The sequence below is a fragment of the Anguilla rostrata genome, chromosome 9, assembly GCF_018555375.3.
Source record: "Anguilla rostrata isolate EN2019 chromosome 9, ASM1855537v3, whole genome shotgun sequence".
NCBI classification, from domain to species: Eukaryota; Metazoa; Chordata; class Actinopteri; order Anguilliformes; family Anguillidae; genus Anguilla; species Anguilla rostrata.
The window spans coordinates 32750966-32778558 of NC_057941.1; the positions used below are offsets into that span (position 1 = coordinate 32750966).

The 27593-nt window shown below is 40.7% G+C and overlaps 2 protein-coding genes across 2 annotated transcripts in view; one reads left to right on the forward strand and one right to left on the reverse strand.

The window, feature by feature from the left end:
* Positions 1-27593, reverse strand: part of cd74b (CD74 molecule, major histocompatibility complex, class II invariant chain b) — a 102956-nt gene that overhangs the window by 4483 nt on the left and 70880 nt on the right. The gene's annotated exons all lie outside the window — the stretch shown is intronic.
* Positions 1680-26740, forward strand: LOC135263606 (macrophage colony-stimulating factor 1 receptor-like). The gene is made up of 20 exons (XM_064351851.1): positions 1680-2043; positions 9380-9664; positions 10451-10584; positions 10923-11085; positions 11893-12079; positions 12487-12602; positions 13133-13244; positions 17539-17732; positions 18013-18107; positions 18851-18977; positions 19125-19229; positions 19812-19922; positions 20058-20232; positions 21132-21211; positions 21322-21431; positions 21877-21999; positions 22734-22845; positions 23325-23424; positions 23945-24050; positions 24533-26740. The coding sequence occupies exons 1-20, from the start codon at positions 1995-1997 to the stop codon at positions 24680-24682; spliced, it is 2634 nt and encodes an 877-aa protein (XP_064207921.1). The 5' UTR covers positions 1680-1994; the 3' UTR covers positions 24683-26740.

The following is a 27593-nucleotide window of genomic DNA, read 5'->3' on the forward strand; positions in this document are numbered from 1 at the left end:
CTTTTTTAGTGTGGTTTTATTAGTGTTTGAATATTTGCCTTTATTATCATTATTATTAGTATCATTATTATTATTATTATTATTATTATCCATCTATTATCTATACCTGCTTATCCTGGACATTTAAGGGTCATGGGGGTTGCTGGAGCCTATCCCAGCATGCATTGGGCGAGAGGCAGGAATATACTTTGGACAGGCGAAGGGCTCACAAATTTCACTCACTCACCATTCACCTACAATCTTGTACCTATGGGCAATTTAAAGTCTTCAATAAGCCTACATGCATGTCTTTGGACTGTGGGAGGAAGCCCACGGGGACATAGGGAGAACATGCAAACTCCATACAGAGAAAGGCTCAGGCCCAAGTCCTTGCTGTGAGGTGACAGTGCAATAATAATAATAAAATACTTAATATAAATATCAATATAAAATCCATACAAATGTTCATACAGCCTCTAGTCACTTGTTCATTTTGTCCTTATAGGGATAACTATGACTGTAACTGTATTTATCAACAAAAAAAAAAAAAAACATTATTTTTAAAAGTAATGTTACAGAAATCTAACATTAAGGAATCTCAACATGTCAGTTTGGTATTAAGCTGGCATGAACACAGACAGCTTCTAAAGTGAGTTACACTTTTTGAGTATATCTACACAGGAGCTACATAGTATATTTCTAATAACCGTAAAACATTCACAAATTATGCAGGTCAGAATAGACCGCCAGGATTCTCCATCATAATGATATTATTCTTGGAGGTGTCTGGTGACCAAGCATACCTCCTATACCAGAAAATACAAATGTGCAGGGTTTTCTTAAAGCCGATTTGTAAATAAATCGTTCTTTTGACCAAATTTTCTTTATTTTATTTATTTTCACCCGGAGGTAAACACCGTTTACTCTTGATTATATTAGAGTAAATCATTACAGAAATAGTTCAGCACATAGTGTATTATGTTGTTTAAACAGACACCCGTGCGCCTCTCAAATTTTCATGTATTTTTGGCTGGACCACAACAGCAGGGCCAGCCATATAGTACAAACGCGAATATCTGTGACTGACTGAGTGACTGACTGAGTGAGTGATGAAGTTACACCATTGGTTGGCCGAGTTATGACGTCACACCATTGGTCAGCCGGTCCAGCCCTATACTAGGTTTTGACCTGGTCTTGTTATCTCTATCAGGCAAGAATCAGTGGCTGTATCAGCCCCTCACATATTTCAGAGAAACTGGTTTCCTGAGGTTGCAAAAGCATGTTCTTTCCCCCATTCACTTAAAAGGTATGCAGGTCCAGGAAGAGCCTATGTCAAAATGTAACACATGCGGAGAAAGCATTGCATTCAATTCTTGCTTAAGAAGAACATTTAAAAAAATTTGGTCAGAGGCCTAATACTTCTCCCTTGTTACTCATACACAAACACAGTCAATATTTTTACTCCACAGACACACACACACACAAACACACACATAAATACACATAGAAACACAGATAAAGACATGCACAGCCCAGAAACACTGATAACCATATTGCACATAACATGGTGTCCATGATAAAGTCTAATTTCTCTCTCTCTCACTCTCTCTCTCTCTCTCTCTCTCTCTATTTCTCTCTCTCTCCCTCCCTCACTCGCTGCTGAGACAGCTTTAGAACTCAAAGTGCTCCAGTTAACATTCATATACATATAAAAATTAATCACAACACACCCTGTGATGATGATGGTGGTGATGAACAGATAAATACCAATTTAATGAGTGCCATGAAAAGCTGGAAATGTTGGACATGTCTTCTCTAAGCTCATTTTTCTCTGGTTATTAGCCTGCTTTGGCTGAGCGGCCAAAAAAAGGAGAAGTTAGTGTGGTGATAGCATTCGGGGCTGAATCATTCTGCCCAGAAGTCTTGTTTTAGACGCTGGTAAGCGCAGTCATTTCCAAAGTGTGAACCTGATCAGTGTGGTCATTTCGACAGTGTGAAGTGAGACAGGGAGCAGGATGCTGACTGTGGCTCTTCTCCTGCTCGTTCTGCAAACTGCAGCGCAAGGTAAGATCGCATAGCCGTCTCCATCACCTTTTACCTGCCCAGTTCTTTTTTTTCTAATATCAAGCAGGTGACCACGCACTTGCCCCACAGGCACATCTGACCGTGCTCGTTTGGCAGAACACAACAGATAGCTTCTTCCTGTGCCTTAGTCTGTTTACTTTTAGAGTGTTATTACTGTAGAGATTTCTTTAGATGGCAAAAACTGAATTCTGGAACGAAAAGTGTTTGACATGACCACCAGATAGACTGTGTGTGTGTGTGTGTGTATTTCCATTCCGCTTGACTTTCAAAGTTATAACATTATAACATTTCAGAGTTCTGAATAACCTCTGTTTCTTAAATGTCTGTATCTTGGAGGCTGTACATGCATGTGTGTGATGTATATGTACACTGCTGTGCCCATCTAAAACATTCATTATTCTACTTTTTCTGCCCAATGAAGCTAATTTTGTGTATCATGGTACATGCAAAAATGAGTAAAACCGATATACTTCTGAATTTTGCCAAAGATTACGACTAGTTCACTTTTTACAAGTCATATATTCAGTGGAGTCCGTAAAAATTTGGACACAATTTGTTGTTGTTTTTGCATCTGTACTCCAACACACTGGATTTGAAATGAACAAGATGTTAAAGAGCAGACTGTTACCTTTTCATGAGAGGTTATGCATATCCATATTGAGTGAACCGTGTAGGAATTACAGCCTTTTTTTATACATATTCCTCCATTTTAGGGGACCAAAAATAATAGGAAAAAAATGTACATAATTTGAAATAGAGTCATCATATTTAGTAATTGGTTGCAAATCCTATGCATTAGATAACTTCCTGAAGTCTGTGACCCATAGACATCACCAGCGCTCTATTCAGGGATTTTTGCCTTCAGACTTTTGTTCAGAATGTGAAATGCATGTTCAATTGGAATCAGGTTGAGTGAGTGACTTAGCCAATCAGGAACATTCCACTTTTTGGCCCTGAAAAACTCCTTGGTTGCTTTAACAATATGTCTAGTGCAAGGTGAAGTGCTGCCCAATGAGCTTTAAGGCATTTTGTTTGATCTGAGCAGATTAAATGTTTATGTTTACCTCAGAATTCATCCTACTGCTACCAGCAGTCACATCATCTAAAGACAAGTGAGCCAGTTCCAGGAGCAGCCATACATGCCCAAGCCATAACACAACCTCCACCGTGTTTCACAGATAATGTGGTATGCTTTGGGTCATGAGAAGCTCCTTTCTTTCTGCACACATTCCTCTTTCCTTCAGTTCGGTACAGGTTAACGCTAATCTCAATCTGTCAATAAGACTTTGTTTTAATGTACTTATTTTTAGCAAGCTCTTACATGGCCGTTCTGTTCTTATGTTTTATCAGTGGTTTGTAACTTGCGGTAAACCCACTAAGGTTATGCAAGTGTAGTCTTCTCTTTATGGTACTCTTTTACATATCTATGCCTAAATCCTGGAGCATGTTTCGATCTGTTTCACTGTTGAGATTCTTCTTCACAACTGAAAGTATTATCTAGTCATCCACTAGGGTTGTTTTCTGTGGTCTACCTGGTCGTTTGCTTTTCCAGTGCATTCTTGCTTCTTAACAATGTACCAAACAGTTGCTTTTGACACACATTGTTTTGGCTACACCTCTGATCTATTCATTTAAAATTTCCAGCCTCGTGATTGTCTGCTTTACTGGCGTTGACATCTCTTTCATACTCATGTTGAGAGACAACAACAACAGCCTCCAAATGAAAATGCCACACCTAGAATCAACTCGAGATCTTTTGTGCTCATCTCTATCTACTCTATTAACTCTAGATCAAGCTTTCTTGTGCATGAATAAATGATGCAACAATACACATCTAGTCCAGAAACAGCTGTGCTGCCAATTGTCCGATTACTTTTGGTCCCTAAAATGGGGGAACTATGTATAAACAGGGCTGTAATATCCTGCATGGTTCATCCAATATGGATGTAAATATTTTAAAATTAAAGCTGACAATCTACACTATCCACTTTAAGCTGACAATATATTCATTATTTTATTTAAAATCCAAAGTGCTGGAGTACAGAGCGAAACAAACAAAAAAAATTGTGTCCCTGTCCAAATACTTCCGGGCTGCACGGTATATATAAGGATATGCATATATAAATATAATTTTAAAATTAAACAACAACTAGAGGCACTATGGGAAATATTCTTGCAAGAATCTCAGAGTTTTAATAGGAATCCTAAGTGCTCGAAAATTCTGGGATCGATGTGCAGGTGGTCCAAAATAAAAGGCTATTCATCAAGATTCTTTCAAATATTTTCAAACATTTGACAATACAGAGCTGTTCAAAAGATCTGGATTAGATATTACATACTGCATTGTATACATCCCAAAGATTGTGCCATTGGAGCACCCTATGCAGGTGTACCAACATAGTCAACACAGTCTTCCATACACATTTAAAATTTATCCTTTACCAGCGCTTTTGAAATTGCACCAGGGTACACACACATAGAAGGAGGCATTTACATTGTGGTAACAATTTTTCCTACCCATTATATTTACCTACTTTGAGTTCTGCATGGGTGAAATGCACACACTGCAAATGTTTATAAGAAATCTACAAAATTCTTGTTTTCGTATTTGCTGGTCTCATGAGGAAGTAGCAGTTCTTTTGATTCTGCCACAATCAAAACATGTCCAAAAATGTCCCCATAAAGCCTGATATATTTATTGATCCAAATATTCTGGTCAAGTCACAGTTACGGATAATATCACCTGATGGCTATTATTTAGTTGTGAGGACACGACTTCATGGAGGACACTAAATAACTGCATATCAAGAGTATCAAATGTAACTGGCAGATATATTGGAAATTGGTACCTTTCCTTGTAAGCATTAATTACTATCCACAGTTCATTTCCACAACACTATCCACAGCATTCTTGAACAATTTCTGCAATGCTTTGCATGACTTAAAAATTATATATTAAAGTTACAATCTCAAAGTTTTCTGTTTCGTTCTCTTGGGCGGTACCAATGGCGAGAAGCGGTAAGTGCAGGTGTGTTTTTGGACCTCACTTCCCATAGATCCAACCAGTGTCGCCTGTGTGACGTCAGTCAGTTGGCACCTGGGCCATGCCAACTATTACACTTATTATTTACTGAATAAAAAATGGTTGTTATACAAGTAACGTTGTGTACATACTCATTCATTGTCTAACTTAAGGCTAACTTAAGCTGTCTTTACACTGCCAAGCCAGGTTAAAATGCTGTAGCAGACCTGGGGTAGAATTAGTGATGATCTATTTCCACAAACGTTCTTTATCCACATTTTGCTCGGTATGAACATCTTTACAGTGCAGAGAAGAATTTGCGGGATTCGCTGTGGTTCGTGCAATTATGTATCTCGTGCATCATCATCGTGAATGATTGTTGTGTGATATTTTTGAAACAACTGCCTGTTTCTGGCTTTGCTAGCTAAACTGTTTGAGAATAAAGCTGAGCTGGGTGTTAAATTAGCAATCAGAATAAGAAGAATAAAACAGAAACAAAGGAGATTTCATCAAAAAAGGGCTTCAAGGCTGAAGGAACATAAAGCGTAATAAAATAATAGCAACGCTAATCCATACTGCCGTATTCTTTTATTTAGTTTTCTCCGGCTTGACATTTACACAGAAATCAGACCCGGCTCTGCTCCACCTATACCCCGGCTTATATATTGATGAACTTGATGGCAATGTAAATAACGGTAACGTTAAGGCCAGTTAAGATCAATGATTCGCAACGAGACGAAACGATTTTAGAATGTTGCAGAGAAAATTGCAGCGGTGTGAACTGGTTAGTTGCAGAGCCTCTGAAGCCGTTGCCTAGGGTCTCAAAAGACCCACCTTGTCAAATTGCCAAGTGCAGTTTTAGAACGTTTACAATCAGACGTCTTGGAATTTTGCAAGTTGCATCCAGTCTCGTTGCGAATCATTGATCTGAACTGGCCTTTAGTTAGCTACATTGCAACGCTGCAACAAGGTAGCATTGCATTCGAGAGACGGTTTGCGAGGTCGGTACCGGTCGGTAGTGTTAGCTAGCGTTTCTTCTAATTGTTAGCTGACATTAGATTGTGTTAATTACATTAGCTAGCTAGCTAACGCAACATTACCTGATATGAGAGATGGATACTGTGTGCAACGTTGTCTAAACTAATGTTGCCTTTATTGACATGGTCCGGTAGCTAGCGTTAGCTGTGCAATAGCTATGTAATTTAGTAACGTTACATTGTCATCAAATGTAATACGAAACCTACATCAACAAATAATATGACCTCTCATGTTACACAAAAACTTATTAGGGTTCCATAACCCCCCCATCTTTAACGCTAGCAGACACCGGAAAAAACAGTACGCCGCTCACACACAAGTGAGCTGAAGAGCAAGCCTGTTGCGTTAGCTCCGCCTACCATCTCTGGCGGACCAACCACTGATGGGTGATGGAAAACGCATCACTAACTATGCGCGCTTGTGATTTTTTCCCGGGAATGTCGCCACAGACACCCAGTTCTTTAATCATAAATTATAATAATAATAATAATAATAATAATATAAATTAATATAATAATAGGCTCAATCACCATTGTGTTACCTAATTCAGCGGTAGATAGTGACTTAAACAGACATTTATTTTAATGAAAATCTTCGAGATTATTACTTTAAGGCCAAGAAACTGGACAAATGTATACTCCTGGGCAAAAAAAATGGGGCAAGCCCAAAATGGCAAAACAAATTAAGCTTTTAATGGTCTTAACAAATCATTGGTCAGAAAATTAGCAAGAATTAAACAAATGCACTCCTGAGACCTCCTGTGCCACCATTTGCTCGTTTACTTTTGCTGCAGTGAACTGTTTGGGGAAAAGCTAGAAATAGGGAAATTCACTTGTACAGTGGACAAATTAACATAATGTAAAATAAAAGAGTCATGTTTTGTCTTTAGTTACATATCATTTGCATCCCATGACTTCCTGATGTCTGTGACCTATCAAAATCATTAGAGTCTGGATATCTTATTTTCAGGTTGTGCTACAAGCGATACACAAACTCAAACCACCGTGCTGCTACCAGATATGTAGTAGATACTACAAGCATTGTTTCTCCTGATTAATTTTCCTGTTGAACTCAAAGAAAAAAATGTTCAGGAGAAACAATGCTTGTAGTATCTACTGCATATCTGGCAGCAGCACGGTGGTTCGAGGCTCATTTGATACCTTGGACCCTTGATGACTTAAAGTAATTTAGCCAATAAATGTGTTCTATACTGTATCAGCATAATTTACAGCTGAATCTAGTCCCACATCCAAATTCCCATAAAGATCCATTCAAATGCAAAGAGTTTTTGTAATGTCCATAATGTATTCCTCTACATTACTTATAGTTCACATTTCACACATTAGGTCCTACAGCCGGGCATTTATTGAAATAATCCAGTCCATTCCAGTCACAAATATTCTCCAGGAACTAAAATTATTTTAGTTAAGTCAGCATTCATTTTTGACCCATTTGTAGGGGTGTCAACAGAGGGTAGTTATTTTCTCTGTGAACTATACTTTTGAAAATATTTATTTATTTATTTATTTTTGACCTTTCAAGAAATTGTTATATTGAGGTATCAATTTATCTTTTAACATGATAGCAGAATATAATGATGATGATGCTGATGATGAAGATGGTAGTGCTTAATTATTATTATTATTATTATTATTATTATTATTAGCATTCATAGTAGCAGTAGTAGTAATTCCATGCTTGTTTCCATTTAACCAGAGTAATCACAGCAAGAAATGTATACAGCTAGCTGATGATAGCTGTGTTAATAACATAAAGTCATGTGTTAATCATATGTTAATAACTGAAAGGCAAGGCAAAAGCGTGATAATGCAAGAGTTGTGTAATGCAACGGCAGAGTTCATAAAACCAAGGCCACATCTATAAGTCAATGACAGGGTTAATAACATCAGGGCAGTGTTAATTAAGTGAGTGCTATTTATGCAATGCATGTTCATAAAGCAAGGACCGTGTTAATAATGCAATACTCATGTAAATAATTCAAGAACAGTGTCAATAACAGGAAAGTTGATATAATCATAATTGTGAGTACCCATTTACACATAAACAGAAGTAAAGGGTGAAGGGGTGTGGGGGGTGGGGGTGGGGGTGGTTGGGAATGGGGGAGGGTGCTACCCCTCTGACCAGGAGCAATCTGTTTCCTGGAGCTCAGACCTGTTGGCGTTCAGTTAGTGTACATTTCCTCCAAGCCAACTGGCTTGGCCACTTTCATTTCCCCTCCTTTCCCTGCAACCGCGGAACAACCGCATTTACACAGACGTCAACAACAGAGATACGTTATGTAAAATGGTTCACCTCACTGACCTGCCACGGTCTCTGCAAAATTTTCACTGCTGACAGTTGAAGTCTCAGTCTTATTCAGGTTAGTAACTCACTCTTAGAGTTTAATTTTTTTTTTTTTGAAAAGCAGGGAAATTCAAGTGAGGGCCCACACCACTCTAGCTTGGTCAGCACCATCAGATGCTGCTTTACAAAATGGTATTGGACTCTGCCGAGCTGCTGTCAAAATCACAACATAGCAGGTCATGGGTGGGTTTACTGAGGGATGAAACATTTTCTAAAGCAGCTGTGTATGTAAACCTCTGCAATAATCCAGAAGGAAGCAATAGCTCAAGTGATTTGGGCTGTGGACCCACGTTCCGCCTATGACAATGTATGGGGCATCAGGCCTGAACACTGGAATCAAGAAAGTAGCAAGCTGTGGCATCGCTATGATTCCAAGTAAGTTCACATTTTGCTTTTGTGGCTTTCGTGATAATTCTGATATTGAAAAACAAGACCAGGTCAAAACCTAATATATGGCTGGACCGAACCGGCCGACCAATGGTGTAACTTCATCACTCAGTCACTCAGTCACAGACATTCGCGTTTATAGGGCTGGCCCCGCTGTTGCGGTCCAGCCAAAGACAAGACAACTCTAGCTCTTCCAAGTAAGCTTTAAAATGTAAAGAACTGGCTTCCTGTGGAACAGAATGACCTGTTAATGTGTGCTTTCATAATTAAGCTGTCGTCGCTCACAGCACCAGGACAACTCACTCTTATAAGGAAGCACAACTAAATCTATCATTAACAAAGCAAAACAATATGTTTAAGAAAGAGTTATCATTTTGTGTGTGTGTGTGTGCGTGTGTGTGTGTGTGTGTGTGCATGCATGTGCATGTTTGTGTGTGTACATTATGTACAGTATGCCCATCCTGCTTCAGTGAAAGGCATAGGTGTTTTTTTCTCTTTTTTCAGATCCCCAGAGCCCCTTCACACTAGTGAGATCTGTCCTTCCTACTATAAAAGAGGGCAGTAGCTGCTTGTTGCCATGCCTACTGACAGACCCTGCTGCCACAGAGTTCTCACTCCGTATGAAAAACGGTAGCTCCGCCCCTGCCGGGATGAACTACACCGCCGACCCCGGGAAGGGCATCCTGATTCACAACCTCCGGCCCAGCTACAGCGGGCAATATGTCTGCTCCGCCAAGATAAAAGGGAAGGAGGAGGTCTCCAAACCCTTCCTCATCAAAGTCTCTCAACGTACGTGAGCCAGCTGCTATCGTGGGGGGGGGGGGGGTTACTAGGTCCACGTGCTGCAATGTGTCCAGATGTGGCTTGATCTATTTAGCATGTCATGGAGTTCACCAAGTTCCTTGCGCATCTTGCTCATTTCTCTGGCTACAGTTAAAGATCGCGCCAACAGCCACAAACCTCAGCTTCTGCTTTTGAACAAAAACTTACAACATGTGCCACACAAGGCTCCCACTGGTTACCAGCTGAGACTGAGAAACAGACCTCTCCACCAATCGGAATTCAGTGCCATCTCTCCTGTAGTACTAGTTGTGAGTGGAACAGCAATTACCTGAGTAGGCGCAGCTGCCAGGGCCGGAAAGAATTTTATAAATAAAAAATACAATGCAATATTATCAGAGGTTCACCGTACCTCAGGAAAAATGGTAGCTTCAACCCTCCAGGCAGGAACTCCACTGTCCCCAGTGGTAAGTGTTAAGCCCTAATGTGTCCAAACTATTCCAACATCGATTTACGTGAAACAGAGAAACTTCAGAAGCAGCAGTTTCAGTGAGAAGTTCAGTGGTAAGGAATTCACAGAATTGATTCAACAATCCTTCCTTAATGTCCTTGACCCCCTGCCCCTTCAAGAACAAATATCAACAGGACCTATTTTTGCAACTCTAGTGTTTTGTTGAACAGTTTTGCAAAACCAAGCGCTTTATGGATACAGTATGTGTTTCATTAGAGTGTCTTTACAGTGCCCCCATACAGTGCTCTGAGTTGAACGCTCCGCACTTCTGTCTCCTTCTATAGGGTTACGTCACCCCCCCAATGTGTCACTGGACAAAGACGAATATGTGCGCCTTGTAGGGGAGGAGCTGATGATCACCTGCACCGCCCACAACCCCAACCTAAACTATTATGTCACCTGGCGCTCCACTGGCCTGGTGAGAGCCTCAGGAGAACAGGCAGGAGGCTGGAGCTTCATTAACCCGCCATTGGACTGTCACCATTCTGAGAAAAGTGGCTGTGTTTAACCATGTTTTATATATATATACATATATATAGAAGCAGTAGTGGCAATAATAACAGTAACAATAATAATAATTATTATTATTATTATTTACTGTGAATGTAAATTTTTTAATATGCATCTGTATACATCTGTTTTGCATACAGATATGAATTAAATTCTCAAATCTGTAAGCAAAGCCTTTAATGCTCTTCCTATCGCCCTCAAGTTACCAATGGGGATTCCATATCTGTTTTTCAATTGCCTTCCTAGATATTAAGTCCCAAGGAGACCGTGGTTAATGATAATGGTCGGTGGAGCACCAGGAGTGTTCTGATGATACCCGCGGTGAATGTTTCTCACGCGGGGAACCTGACCTGCTCGGCTGGGAATGAGGCGGGGGTCAACTATTCCACCGCACGTCTGCAGGTCGTAGGTAAGCCGTCGAGCAGAAGCTTTCTTCTGGTCACTGGTGTAAAACAAGGGGGACCATTATTTACCAATTATTTATTCTGTTTATTTTGACGAACGGGGCGATGGATTGGGGTGAACTTATATGTTTGTTTTATAAAATGCTTTGGCAACAACAGATTAGTAGTGCCGGAGCAATAAACCTGTAGAATCCTTTGAGTCATGGTGGGACTCATGTAACTAAGCTTAACTGCATGTATCAGTCAGCACCACGTTGACTATGGCTGGAAAGTTAATGGGTGGGCATGTAATTGCATGTAGGTGATATTCCAGGAGGGAGGGACCCAGTTTGCAGGATGTCCTCAGGTTGATAGTGTGCCTGCATCTAATTGTGTCACCCTAATCAGTTGTGAAGTCCTCTAGCTTATGGAAATGCAAATAGAATTTAACAGTAGCTTGGTGCTTGTATTTCAGAATATGCCTCTGCGTTAGAGTTAGAGGAGAGAGTAAAATCAGGAAAACAATGAGAGTAGAGGACATTTTCGAAAACTTGGGGTACATTCACCGTAATTATAAGGATAAACTGGGGGGCTATCTCTATGAGACAAATGCTCGTAAACCAGGACTGTCTGGATTTAATCACAATGTATGGCACCCTAATCTCCTGAATGAGGAGGATGAGGTAGCATTGGGATGGCTTACAGTTATGACTGAGCGTGAGAAATTACAGCTAAAATGGAGAAGGAGCTGTAACAGAAACATTTTGGAGATGGTTCCAGATGAATCTGCGCTGCAAATGAGCAGTTTGTTTTGTCTCCATTTCCTCTGGAAGATCAACCGTACATATGGCTCTCTCCTGGGTCATCGCCTGGCAAAAACGGGACAGCTATCGAGGTGAACGAGGGCAAGGACCTGGAGCTGAGGGTATGGATCGAAGCGTACCCTGAGATCGAGGTCAACTGGTGGGACACGCCCAAATCTCACAACCACTCAATGGAGTTTCACCAGCATAATAACAGGTGACTTCAGTACTGCTTGTTTTGTGTATCATAACAAACAAACATTGACAAGAAATAAAAGTAGCAGAGATATTCAGACAAGATTTGAGAAGCCCACATTTGACATATTTGTTATATGTTATTGGTCATTTTTTTAAACAGCAAAATATTTCGATTGTGGGGGGTAATTTCAATTGATGTTACTTAGAGTTGCTTCACCTATTATTGGGTTGACAGACACAACCTCCCTTTACTCCACCTCTCTTATCACAACAAGAAACTGATTTAGATTAAAGTGGAAAAAGTCACTGCTGGCCAGTTACTTTGATTACAGGGAAACCAATGCAATCGATGCAGATTCTCATCAGGTTAATAACTGCTTTTGACCAGACCTGAGAGTTGGTTGTCTTCTACCTGTCTTCCTGCAGGTACGAAGCTGCCTTGCTCCTGAAGAGGATGCAGGCCGGAGAGCAGGGCCAGTATGTCTTCCACGCCAGGAGCTCCAAGGTCAAAGCCTCCATTGCCTTTCACGTGAAGATGTTACGTAAGTCAATGTTTTCACATGCTTTTACAACCAAATTTTCCCCATGTTTGGAATTTCTAGGGGGGCTTGTTTCACAAACACCCTCTGTCAATTTTGGGGAGCCAGCAGATCCAGCAGATCCAGTTACCCAGCCAGAGCACATGCAGGGCTCTTTGTTGCTGGAACAGAATGATAATCAGATATGCAGACAGACACAAAGACACCCTAGTGGATATCCCACCTTGGTTGCAGCCTGGTTTTAAGCTGGTTTGGAAATAGTCAAGCTGGCAACAAGATGTTTGAGATAGAAACTGTGCCAGCAGTACCATGACCAGCTGGTGGGCCATCTTAATACATACAAGAGGCCGTCACCAAATTCCAGATGGTATCCAGCTGGAGTGGAAGCTAATTCCAGCTAGATCCTATCCTAGGCTGGTAGCAGGAACTTCTCCTAGAGCAGATAGACATACAGAAGGATTGACAAACTCAATCCAACTCCTGGTGGTGCGAGGGCCCAAACATCCAATAATTTGTCCTTACTCTTCTTGTAGAGAGGCCAAGTGCTATGCTGAGATTGGAGAATGCCAGCACCCTCACCTGCACCTCCTTTGGATACCCAGCTCCCAGAATTTCCTGGTACAGGTGTTCTGGAATCAGAAGCACGTACGTATCGAGGCAGCATTGCTAAGATATGCAGTTGCTGGGAAACTGTTTGTTTGTGTAGCTGCTGTTTCGATTATCATCAGGGCATTGGTCAAAAATATTTTTAGAGTGTGGTAGCTCTCCCACTTTGCACACTTTTTAGCTAACCACAGCCAACCGACAACCAGATAGGATCCCTGTTTCTCCACTACACATTGGTTTGCTGTCACAAAATGTGTCCGTCATCAGCAAGTTTGGCTCTTTCTGCTAAAGCACCGGCTTGGGGTATAATGATACTCCTTGCTTTTCTGCCTGCACTGACCTCGGAAAAGCACCTTTGCTCGTGTGCAGCTGCGATAGTGTTCACACCTTATTGTGCTCCCCAAAAATCTTACAAAACACCTGCAGTCCTCCAGCACCATCTAATGCAGTGGTGCCCGACAATGTGCCAATAGGAGGGCCAAGAGTATGCACGTTTTCATTCCAACCAAACATTTCAACTGTTCTCTGGGTTGAAGGCTTGTTTATTAGTGAAATCAGCAGGTGTCGTGATTGGTTGGAATGAGAATCTTCATGCTCCTGGCTCTTCATGGCACATGTTTGGGCGCCACTGATCTAATGCGATGAGGGGTACACCCTGAGATCCGGTGGGAGGTGGGTGAATAAAGGTACAAACCAATGAATGTCAAAATAGTTGTACCTTTAATGTATTGTGCACATAATTGTAATTAAGGAAAACAATGTTTTAAAAATAATGTATACTATTGATGCAAGCTTTTACATAAAATATTTTAAGTTTATTGAGTGCCATTAATGCTGGGAATTTTTTTTACCCAGGAAAATAATCGGTCATCCTCCTCTTTTGTCCTCCCTTTCTTCCTCCTTTATCCATCTGTCTTAAATTGGTGAGGCGCAAAACTTTCCTTTGAAGTAATCATTGATCTCAAACTGTTTTAATTCATTTTCAGTGATTAACAAGTATGCAAACATCTGACTAATCAATTGGAAAGGGACAGCTTCTTCGCATTGTGTTAGGGAGATTAAATGATAAATGTGATTTAAGCCGCGTTTCCACCGAAATTACCCGGAACTTTCAGTCCCAGGAACTACTTTACCAGGAACTAAAAGGTTCCTTCAGCCAATGGTTGTCTGCGTTTCCACCGGGGTCTAAAGTACCGCGAAGATTAGGCAAATTAGCCCACTGACGTATGAAAAAGCAACGTTGTCGTCGGTCCGTCTGTCATATGATTTCTTCCGTAACCCCATACTACCACCGAAGTAGCCTACATTATTTTCTAATAACCGGGACAGCCCGGAGGGGTTTATTCCACTTATACAACGGGTTACCAACAATGACTGTATATGGTTACTTTTGTATTTATTGATTTTCATATATCCTCTCAAACACATTCATTGTGTTTTTATGCGAACATTCGCTTTCATGTCTTGACATCCGAAGCGACAGAATGCATTCACATTTATATGTATAACTGGCAACAACAGCAGAAAACATGCACACGTTGTAAACAATTTGCTGTTTGATTACTTTCTCGTCGTCAATTCCATATAGGCTAATGGCAAAATGACAAGAATAGAACGAAAACTCGGACTTGCGTGAAAATGTAAATTAGTAGTGGTACAGCCACCGTTTGCTTTCCTTCGAAGTTACTGCTAGCCGAGCAGCGAAGTGTGCCCTCCAGATGCGAACCATGCACCATAAATTAAGCCGCGTTTCCACCAAAATTACCCGGAACTTTCAGTCCCAGGAACTACTTTACCAGGAACTAAAAGGTTCCTTCAGCCAATGGTTGTCTGCGTTTCCACCGGGGTCTAAAGTACCGCGAAGATTAGGCAAATTAGCCCACTGACGTTGTCGTCGGTCCATCTGTCATATGATTTCTTCTGTAACCCCATACTACCACCGAAGTAGCCTACATTATTTTCTAATAACCGGGACAGCCCGGAGGGGTTTATTCCACTTATATACAACGGGTTACCAACAATGACTATATATGGTTACTTTTGTATTTATTGATTTTCATATATCCTCTCAAACACATTCATTAACAGCAGAAAACATGCACATGTTGTAAACAATTTGCTGTTTTATTACTTTCTCGTCGTCAATTCCATATAGGCTAATCGCAAAATGACAAGAATAGAACGAAAACTCGGACTTGCGTGAAAATGTAAATTAGTAGTGGTACAGCCACCGTTTGCTTTCCTTCGAAGTTACTGCTAGCCGAGCAGCGAAGTGTGCCCTCCAGATGCGAACCATGCACCATAAATGAGTCCATAGTCTTCCTGGTCTTTTCGTGGAATTGAAAAATGGCAGTAAAATTGAGTAAAATTACGGCAGTCTGAAAAAGCTAAAGGGAAGATTACTAGAATTAACCTGTTATTTTACCCGGATAAAAAGTGCGGAAGGTGATTTCCAGTTTGCTTGTACTGTATCACCAATGTTAATTATGCAGAACTACCGCATACCTCACATAACTGTATCAAACGTTTTGAGTCAATTACAACGGGCTAACAAAGAAAATCCGGAAGAAAATATTCAGCAACCGAATTAATCCGTTTGAATGTTTTGGTAGCCTACGTAATATGCTGTCCCAGCACGAATGCTTAGCATTTTATAAAACGAATACTAAAGCAAGAAAAGAACAGAAGAGCACACGTTATAATTCCAAGACGTTGACAGGCTATAACTAAAAGTAGGCTACTGCGCCGCATAACATACAAGTTTGATTTGTTATTATGAAAATAAATTGGTTTGCCGCTGCATATTTTCAAACATGGCGGGTAATGGCGGAAAATAAATACAACACAAATGCTACGAGTACTCGACCAATCAGAAATGTTCAGCGCTGCAAGCTCCACCCAAAAGGTTCCTGTACTTTCGGAAAGTACTACCCCCCGAGCAGGAACGTTTTGGGGGGTAAAACAAAGCCCCCAGAACTAAATTTAGACCCTAGTTCCTGCGGTGGAAACGCACTGAGTTCCTCAAAAGGTTCCTAGTTCCGGGGTATAGTTCCTGCGGTGGAAACGCGGCTTTAGAAAAATCATCACTAAGCAGTGGCGGAATCTTCCCCTGATTTTCCTTGAGTATCAATACAATTAATCCACAAAATAGGCTACTCAATACTATCATATATAGCCAGCTCTACCCAAATAGGCAGTTTTAGCGAGTAACCTAGGCCTTATAGCCTACATTTATTTTCATTTGCAGTACGAAATTGTGCACATTTTTAATGAACATTATTTGCAGATACATGCACTTCTTTCTCCGCACTCATATTCATGGCAAATATCTGCAATGCGTAGATTGTAAACAAAATTGAAGTGCAGGTTTTGTGTTTGCTGGTTATTCTGAAAGCTAACACGGTAGATAACAGACTGGTGTATCTTGTTTGTTAAGTGTAGACTACTTGGTGATTAAAACGGATTTTTAATGGATAAATTGAATTTATGATTTAATCCCCGTAACACGGTCTGAAGACGCTGTGTGTTAGACTACTTGCCATTTGATTAGTCTGATCATTGGCACGCTTGATAATAAAGGAAAATTACTAATGAAAACAGGTTGAGATCAATGATTAGTTTAAAGGAAAGTTTTGCGCCCCACCAATTTTCAGCTCACCCGTCACCAGTCGCCGCTGAATAAAACGTTATGTGGGAAATAGCTATTCAATCCTAGCTTAGCTGCTGACCAGCAACCCGATGATTTTGCTCAAGCAATCATAGTTGCTGTTAATAATAGCCTGTGTTCGTGGGGGCTGTTTATTCATCTCTCTTTAAAATATTGCTTAGATGAAATTGCATGTTAATGAAATTACCTACCGCATCCGCTTCCAAACAATCAAGACAATCAACAATATTTTTCTTTCTGTGCCTGTCTATATAAATGACTGTTCCTCCTGAGTTTTTTTTCTTCGGATTTTTGATTGTTTGAGCGAGTAACTGGCTAGAGGGAACACATGGACTGGAGCATACAAAAAATGGACTGGATTGTCATAGTTATTTGTAAAACTGCCGGTCAAAATGATTTGTTTATTTACCAAAGGTGGGTGGACGCCATCCACCCGCGTCCGCCCCAAGTGAGTGGTTCAGTGGCGAGTGCGGGGAGTTCCATACTCTCCTAAAATGGAGGATGTTGCTGGGATTCCATAGGCCCATGGCTATAACATGGCTAATTACAAATTGGTGGGAAAATGAGCAAAAAATACAAAAAAACAAATAAATCAACATGGTTTCTGCTTGCTACCTGCCATGTTGGTTCCATTGGTACCGACTGTGGTTTGTCCTGCCCTCTCAGGTGCGATGAGAACGAGACGCAGGGGGCGGAGCCACTCGTGGAGGACGCGGTGCTGGTGTGGCACGAGGAGTACGGGTCGGCAGCGGTGATGAGCGTGCTGACCCTGCCGTCGTGCGATCACAGGACGACCGTGGAGTGCGTGGCCTTTAACTCTGTCGGGAAGAACCGAAACACCTTTGTCATGGATGTGTCCCGTAAGGCTGAGCTCACTCTGCTTTCTGTTGGAATTCTACAGCACAATACAGTCAGGACAGCTTTGCTAAAATAGACAAGCACTGCTAATTCAGATCTGTACACAACAGTTCACTTTAAGGTCATACAGCTATCGACCAAATTATTTATACAATTCAAGGTATCATAGCTATGAATTTTAATGATCTACGGAGTACAGGATCTATGTCCAAATACTCTGGAAGATCTGCAAGTCGGATAGTTAGTTGTGGTAACTCATGGTGGTCCCTGCGTCTTCTTCAGAAGCTTGGTCGTCTAAGATCATCACCCCATCTCTGGCTGGGGCAGCCGGCGTCCTCTTACTTCTGATGATCGTTCTTCTCTACAAGTATAAGCAGGTAAGTAGCCCTGCCGTGAATCAAGCCTCAACAATGCCAGGATTCTACACGCAATACAAACCGCAAACTTTCCGTAAATTGAGTGCCTCTGTGCCTTCCCCGCCCTTTGGGTGTGATATTTAAGGACAGATATACCAAACTTGATTGTGAGATACCCGCTTGCTGGTTGCTTTATTTTTAAAAACTAATATGGTTTGCTTGTGGGCACAGGTGTGAAAAAAGTGGTGAGTCAGAGGGGCTTAAATAGACCTTCGGTTTTCAGATTAAGGCCTAAGACAAGCCTCCTATGGTCCACGCAAGAAGGTCGGGCAGAGGCCATGACAGTTTGGTGGCCCTTAACTAGAATGTTTGGGAATTAACTGATCACAGATCGGGGGGGGGGAGTTGGATGCAATTGCAGATCAGGGAGGAGAGGGTGAATGGCGGTTACAATCGTGGAAGGGGGGTGGGGCATAAGCAATCGCAGACCACGGAACTGATCACCACTAGCGCATAAATAACAATAATGTAAATTTTATTTTTACTTGAATTCCTATGACTCCATAAAGTGTTTTTGCCAGCGGCCAGCGCTGAGTACAAATGATTCATGCTCTCAAACATAGACATGACTTCCTGAGGACTTCCTGAGCTTACACTTACCTCACTCAGTTACTCCTGCATACCCTTTCACATAGGTTTGGCAAGGAGGTACTTTTGAAACACCCATCTCCCCTGCTTCTTTTTTCTTTTTTGCTTGTTGTTAGAAACCGAAATATGAAATCCGGTGGAAGATTATAGAGGCCAGTGACGGGAACCACTATACCTTTATTGACCCCTCCCAGCTTCCTTACAGCGAGAAATGGGAGTTCCCCAGGGACCAGCTAAAATTGGGTATGAATTATTTATTTATTCATTTATTTTATACAGGAATGAAACCGGTGTCAAACTCAATGGTGGTCCCGCTCAAACAAACCAAAGATTTCAGATGGCTCCTGTACTACAGTGTGATAAATTAATAAAAGAACGTCCTCATTCCAGGGAAGGTGCTGGGTGCGGGAGCTTTCGGGAAAGTGGTGGAAGCTACGGCGTATGGCTTGGGAAAGGAAGAGAACGTGCTCCGTGTCGCGGTGAAGATGCTCAAACGTGAGTAGCCTCCGCGGGTATTAAGAAATTGGCTGATGATAATTGTCTGTTTTTAGATGCTTGCACTGAATCCACAGCTAGCTCCAGTAGAGATGAGGTATAGATGTATGCAGCTTTTATTCCAAAATGGCTGACTTCATAACGCCATGAAATTAAAAAAAGAAAAAGGTGGGGTGGCGTCAATCAGAAATGTGTTGTTTGGAAAGTACCGTTATAAAATGAAAGTGGTCATTTGAAAAAAGCCATTTTGAAATAAAACTGACATTAAATGCAATAATGTTGTTGTGAAAATTATATTTTATAATGAGTTGAGTAGTCTTCAGTTCTTTAATTCACAATTTCCTGACACCTTTGTATATATTTCTGCATTTATTCATATGATTATTTACATGATAAAGGCATATAAATGTAATTTAGCCAAAAATTGGACTTGTACAACTGTTTCCAAGAGTCAGTTCTTCCTCGGGAAGCTCTGAGGAAGAACTTCCTCATGCCCTTCGAGCAAAAAGAGAATCCGTATTTTAGAGCGTGAGGGGGGAGGACAGGTTTTGTGGATGAACTGAGGGGTTCTTTTTTCTGCAGCCACCGCTCATTCTGAGGAGAGAGAGGCGCTGATGTGTGAACTGAAGATCCTCAGCCACCTGGGCCAGCACAGGAACATAGTGAACCTCCTGGGCGCCTGCACTCACGGAGGTAGGACGGTGGTCACCCGCACACCCCACGACAAGTTTCCCAAAATTTGAAAGGGTAACGGATAACGGGAAGGCCGACATCGTCCTCGCCCGCAACCGCGACCGCGACCGCGACTGACTGTGTTTTAAATCCCAGGGCCAGTGCTGGTGATCACGGAGTACTGTAGCCATGGCGACCTGCTGAACTTCCTGCGGAGGAGGGCGGAGTCGTTCCTGAACTTCACGGTGAACATGACGGGTGCCCTGGAGAGGAGCGGTGACGGCAGGGGCGACTACTCGAACCTCGCCATCAAGAAGCCGTACATTAGAAGGTGCCTGGAGCACGTTATTGTTTTAAACAGTGCAGCTTTGCAGCTTCGCCTTTTTGGTGAAAGATTCTTCCTGATGTACATCTGTATTAAAGATGGCTGCTTAGAGGGAAAAGGGGAGAATGGTCCTCCTCAAAAATATAATTAAATATATACATAAATCAATACAATATGCCTAAAAATGTGTCTTAACCTACAGTATTATATATCTGAAAAACAGTGCCCTCTGTTGAGAATATATTTTTTTTTGCGGTTTTATTTTCTCCCCATTGCAATTCAATGGCTGTATTTTCCTCATGATAAAGATACCATGTACTGTATTACTGCCTACTGATTAAATCAGCTTTAGAAGATGTAGGTGATGTTCCCCTGTTAAGCTGAGGCCTAACTTTGTTAATGCCATCATTATTAATGCCACCCTACTGTCTACTCTTATTGGTTCTCTTTTGTGATTACAGAGCTTGAAATAGCTGTGTAGTGTCAGCAGTATATTATAAATTATCTAGATGAACCTCTAAGATGAACCATGAACATTTGGAATTGGTTTAAAACAGGGGTTTACAGCAGGGGGTCTGCAGAGCCCTGGGTGTCCTTGAAGGTACTGTTGGGGTGTCCCTAGATGAGAACTCTGGTTTAAAACATTAGATATACTTTTATTTAAAAAAATATTTAAAAATCAATGGACACCCTATGGCTGTGTCATGCCCATATTCTCATAAACCTTGTGAGGCAAATCAGCTACCACTTCTTTGCTCCCTGAATGTACACTGTGTAGTTCTAGAAACAAGACTTCTCTAGAAACTGCTCCTTAGCAATCCATTTCTTTGTTGCTCCTTATTTATTCGAGGAGAAATGTCCAATGAGTTCTCACACGCCTTTCCCTCCTCCTGTGTCTCTACTAGTGATAGTGGAATCTCCTGCACATGCTCTGATGAATATCAGGACATGAAGCCTGCGCGAAGGCTGACAGCCTCCTCACAGGGTAAGTGAATCAACGGTCCCCCTATGTGTCAGGTAAACAAAGGTTAGAGTTCACTTGGGCCACAGGCTGTTCTTCCATGATGATCCACAATGCACCCCTGGCTCTCTCAGATCCCTGCGGCGAGGAGGCGGAGCCAGACACCTGGCCACTGGACATCAACGACCTGCTGGGGTTCTCCTTCCAGGTGGCGCAGGGGCTGGAATTCCTGGCATCCAAAAACGTAACAAGAAAATAATTACCTCTTTAAATTCCTTTAAGTAAACCTCTTTAAATTCTCATACTGTTACGTCCATGCTGCCAGCAGCTAGCTCGCTTTTATTTAAGGTAGATTCAGTAGTGGAATAAGCTGTACTGTGTGGAAATGTTGGCCAAAAATAACTAGAAGCTGGTTAGAGTACCAATTCACTAACCTGCTTCTAGAAAGACCCTGAATGGCTCATACTGCTGAGAACAGCGAGGGCCATTTTGATCCTTGTGTTGGCCGGTCACCCTGGTTCCAGATTGAAGTTACAGATCATTATTACCTTGGTAGCTGAACATGTTTTTTGTGGATACGCTGGCTGAGGTGGGAGGTTTGAGTATTCACCCTGTCAAAATGGCGGTCGTGTCACCCCCACCTGCGCCCAGTGAGGCTGAACTCCACGTTCACGCGTGTGTCTCTGCAGTGCATCCACAGAGACGTCGCAGCCAGGAACGTCCTGCTGACAGACTCCCGCATCGCAAAGATCTGTGACTTTGGCCTGGCCCGAGATATTATGAACGACTCCAACTACGTGGTGAAAGGAAATGTGAGTCATTGCTAAAGGCACACGATGCCCCGAAGATGAACATAAACATAGCAACCAAGTGTTTGTTGTAAAATGTACTTTTCCTAATGCTAACCTGGTTGTACTTGTAGCCATAATTCAAGGGGCGACCTATAATTTTTCTTCTAGATAGCCTGCCTTAAACTCAAAAATGTAATCTCCTAAACGACTGAAGTTATGATCTTCCAAGAGATCCACTATCTAGTCATCCATTGTGAATAAACTCTGAAATCATAGTCCTCAACTCACAGAATTAAGGCAAGATATTTTGCCTACAGTACAAGCTACACCATATCATCACAAAAAACTAAACAAAAAAAACAAAAACAATTAGCATTTCTCTAATAATAAATCTCATTCTACTCTGATAAGTACAGCAATTTGGTCCTGTGAAACTGAATGTGTGCTACTACTCCAAACATCTGCTCATACTGTATTTTAGAAAGTAATTATTTATGACTATTCCTTGCAATTTACTTGTACGCCTGTGGTGATATGTTAGATTTAAGGTGTACACGGTTTCCAACCACCACAAAATCATTTTATTGATGAAGACAGTAGGCAGAAACTATTTGAATCTATGGTGTCATCTTTAATGGAAAACATATTGAGTGAACATATATTCCAGCAATGCAGTGAAAACTCCGAAAGAGCGGTTCATCTTTACTGGAAATGTGTCAGGTTTTTTGCTCAGTTTAGCGGTCATACCCCCACAGGCCCGGCTGCCGGTGAAGTGGATGGCACCGGAGAGCATCTTCGACTGCATCTACACCGTGCAGAGTGACGTCTGGTCCTACGGCATCCTGCTGTGGGAGATCTTCTCCCTAGGTGAGCGCCGGTGGAGGTGGAGGTGTTAGCGCGACTGTCATCCTGTATTTTACACGGCGAAGTCACAGAAATAGTCTGGCTCCCATTCAAGGATTTTAGCCGTTGGTATTGCACTTTCAGAACAGCACGTTTCCTTTTTAGATTTTTATTCAACGGCTCAGGAATTGCAAAACCTGGTCCTGTGACCACAGAATGGGCCCTGTAGCTGCAAGGTTGATACTATTACAAATTAAATACAGTGCCGTGAAAAAGTATTTGCCCCTTATGGTTAACTGTTTTCATTAAATAAATCAAAATAAATTGGAATAGAAATAAATTGACGACAAAAGGCATTGTTAATTAAGCAGCAAATCCCTACATTAAAAGATACATTTTACAGAGTGTGGTATTAGAGTTCTACTGTAACAATGGGCTGAATAGCAGAAAGCGTTTATGACTACTGTGGTTTAAAAGTTTTGCTTGCTTGAAATTTTTTCCAGGGAAGAGCCCCTACCCTGGCGTACCAGTGGACTCCAGGTTTTATAAAATGATAAAAGATGGTTGCCAGATGTGCCAGCCAGAATTTGCCCCCACAGATATGTAAGTGAAACAAAGCCATGACGTGAGTCTTATGGCCTCAAAAAGAGCCAAATTAACTGATAGGAAATTGCCTCAGCAAGTTTAAAAATGCACTGTGGCTGGTTAAACTGAATTTTTATTTAATTAAGGAAATTTAGCCTGTTAATTTAGCTGGTGCTCTGAGAAGACCCATATTACCAGTTGGTCGGTATATTGACAGGCATATACAAAGGGGCATGAACTTATTTTATATGTTTAGTTGGTGAGTGGAGAGTGAAAGAAACTAACTGCATGTTTACGGAAATAATATAGGTTAAGCCCTTTGCTCAAACATGTAACAGCACACCACAGAGTTCAAACACGCAACTCTCTGGTTATAAGAACCGGCCCTGTAGCACTACCACACACTACGTTCCCCAGAGATGACAGTTACAGTGGCCTAATATGATTTGCAAGACATCATTGAAGAATAACTCAAAATAAATATGGGATGTTTCAGCTTAAATGATAAAAAGTTCCTGATGGTTTGTGTCTCCCTCAGATATGGAATTATCAAAGCATGCTGGAATCTTGAGCCCACAGAGAGGCCGACCTTCAGCAAGATCGTCCAGACCATGGGACACCTGTTACATGACCCATCTGAGCAGGTGAGGGGGGGGGGGTGGCAGGGAAGGGGGGAGTTAGGGAGGGTGAGGGAGAGAGCTTCTGTCGGCTGATGGTTTGTCAGTTGTACCGTGTGTGTTCTCACACTCTGATTCTCACAGGCGTGGTCAGAAGTTTCCACCAAGTAGCACCTTGTTCCACTTTTCATGAGGAACAGTTTTAACTGCCACAAAAATAGCACATGGGTACTAAGTGTTAGATGTGACCTTTTTCCTGAAAGTTGTGCAACCATAGAAAATAATAATAATAATAATAATAATAATAATAATAATAATAATAATAACAATAATAATGAGTCAGAATAAGTTAACAACAGATCAAAAAGGCAAACCAGGGTACAGTACAAACACTGTAAGCACAATTAAACAAGGACCATTGATCAGTCCCTGCCTACAGTGGCTAGGCAGGGACACACAGTACTGGACAGAGCAAACCCTTATGACGTCCATTTTATCTTCTCCTGCAGGCATACGAGAACGTGCTGATCGATGTGCCGGACCACCAGCCAGAGTCATGTCACTCTTGTGGAAGTGAGGAGGAGTCATGTCACCAGTCTTGTGACCGTGAAGATGAGGGACAACCACTGATGAATGCCAACAACTACCAGCTATGCTAAAAGACTGGTCACCTCTGATCAGTCTGGTCCGTCATCCTGAGCCCACGGTGCATTGACTCACAATATACTAAATCTAATCCGGAGTGCAGCTATACTCTAATACCTCTCTGCTTTATTCTCTCTACTTTCTCTGCCCTAGAGCTAACTGGATAGATCAGGTCAGCTTCCAACTTTCTGACTCAGAAAAGAGAAATAGACAAGAGAAAAGAAATAGAAATCTGGGATGGTGCTCGGAAATCCTAGGCAGTGGATTCGGATCTTTGTCAGCCTCACAATTAGTGTCATTCTGCATTTCCACATTTTTACTGCAATTGAAATGTTCCAGATTTTCAGTTTCAGAAATAAACCCATTCGCTGCTTAGAAACACACTCATCAAGGTTCATTTTTCTATTTCTAAGATGGAATCCAGCCTTTTATTTGAATTCAATGGAAACACATAACAGCAGACATTACATTGCAAAATATTATTCCTAATGGAGCTCCTGGCGAGGATGAAGTTCCATTATTATGTTGTTTATATGATGGCAATGAGAATGATGGTAATATTCACTGATCAAACATCAACAGCAATAAGCTTATTATAATCAGCAATACTTCTTCATGAAGAATGAGGGAAAAGACACATACAATTGACTGTCATATTAATATATTGGCACATAATTACCCATAAATAGTTGTTTTTTATATAAATTTTAGTTTTGATATAATGCATAATTGCTTCCATATCATTTTCAGTTTTTCAAGTTTTTTTTCTTTCTATATTTATACCTTGTTAACATTTTCAGACTAACATAACTTTTATTTGTTGTTTGAATAAGCTGTCAACTTTTATATACACAATATACTGTATCACTGTATCAATATACTGTGCTGTTGTAGCACCCAGCATACACTGTAGCACCCAGCATACACTGCCTTCATTTACATTTTTTATATGCTTGTATTTTTAATATGTAAATGTTTTATTTTTTTTATTTTTTTTTTCTATTAAATGTATGGTACTATTATTTTTATTTAGCAATGATGTAGAGGTGCTGCTGCTCTACTGGTAGAGTTCCACAGCTCTGGAAAATAATAATAATAATAATTAAGAGACCACATAAAAGTTTCACTTTCGCAGTTCGAGGTATGGTTTGTGTCTGTGTAAAATCTAAATTTTGATATTCTTCCATAAACCACTGACCACATTTCATTTAAATTCCAAGCAAAAATATTTTCATTCAGAACAATTATTTGCAAAAAATGACAACTGGTCAAAATACTAAAAATACACAGTGCTGTTATACATTGAATTATGCAACCTAAACAAGTTTAAACACAAAAGTAAATAATAAAATGAACAATGTCTTTGCTTGCAATATTAGATGGAGTAACCTCGATTCTTCAAAAAATATGGGGTAGGCTCTTTTGGATTTTTTTTTCAGAGCTATATTTTCTTTGCATATTGAGCAGGTCACAAGTTTGTGCTTAGCTTTTTTCTCCACTACAACACACATTGTCTATAAAATTCAAAATAGAAGCAATATGGAATGCAGTTTTTGACGTATTCAAAGGTCAGACATGGAAAGCATCTATTGTACTGGATATACATTTGAAATATGTGAAGTTATTCTGTGAATAGGCATAAACTGGTTGCTCGGTCATGTAAATTACTGTATACCAAACAAAAAACGAAAGGGGGGTTTCATCACACAACAGTGGCATTTTGTCACTAGTTAGTGTCGCATTTGAGAAAGAGAGACTTTTTTTTATTTCTACACATCATCACTAACTTGGCTTTTAATGAGGGTGATGATACATATTGTGTAAATAATAAAATTATTTTAACTTGCTTAATTTGAATATGTTTAAAGCGAGTATTACACAATTAAGATGTCTAGGACACACCATCATATGAGTTATATTGAAATTCCCCTCAGTATTTCATGAATTTATTTTAGTCCTTTCATTTTTTATATCTCTTCAGGTAAAACTATGCTATGCAATGAGAAAACTGTTATAATGGCCTTTTCATATGTATATCATGCTATCAATAAATCATATGATTGTGAAAATCACATTTTATATTTTTCAATTTCAAGCGCATACATGATATTGAAATTCAGGCACAGGAACATTACAATTGTGAATGGAAGCCTGACTGTCAATGAAAAGGTGTCGGATTCTCATCAACAAGTTAAATATGAGCCTACCAAAACTGAAGTATACCATAAATACATGCACATCAATTCGACCCAATAGGCATGTATTTCAACCTTTTTAACAAAAACTGACCCAATATCTAACTGAGAATTTTGTAAATGACGCTGGTGGACATAAAAACAAAAACATAGAGTATAAATTCTGATCTACTTATCTATACTTTTCCATGTAGGACATTCATTGTGTCCGATTTAAAGCCCTGACAGTCTGCAGAGTACAAAGCCTAAAATATTTACACCCCACCAGTAAGGCCATAGGTTTTATTCCAGTATTGATTCAGTGCAGGACTGAAGCATTTAGAGTCGGATCCTGTTTGCTAACCAACACTGAGATGATTGTTTCAGTATATCAGTATATCATAAAAAAACATTCTCTTTGGAATATTGCTTTTTGGATTTCAGTATTTTCAGGAAAGGAATTGCTTTTAACTTTCATTTATATTCTTTATATCACTGATGTTCTTTTCTGATGTTTACTAAAACAGCAGGGACTTTTTCAATTCACTGTCAGTGAGACACAGTTCCGTCTTTATTTGTGAAATGTAGTAATCAGGCCTGTTGCTTTAACACAGAAATACTTCTGCTCTGAAACCCACTGGAGAAATTATGCAATCATGCTCAACACACGCACGCACACATGCACGCACACACACACGCACACATTCTCTCTCACACGCACACATGCGCACACATACACACACATATATAC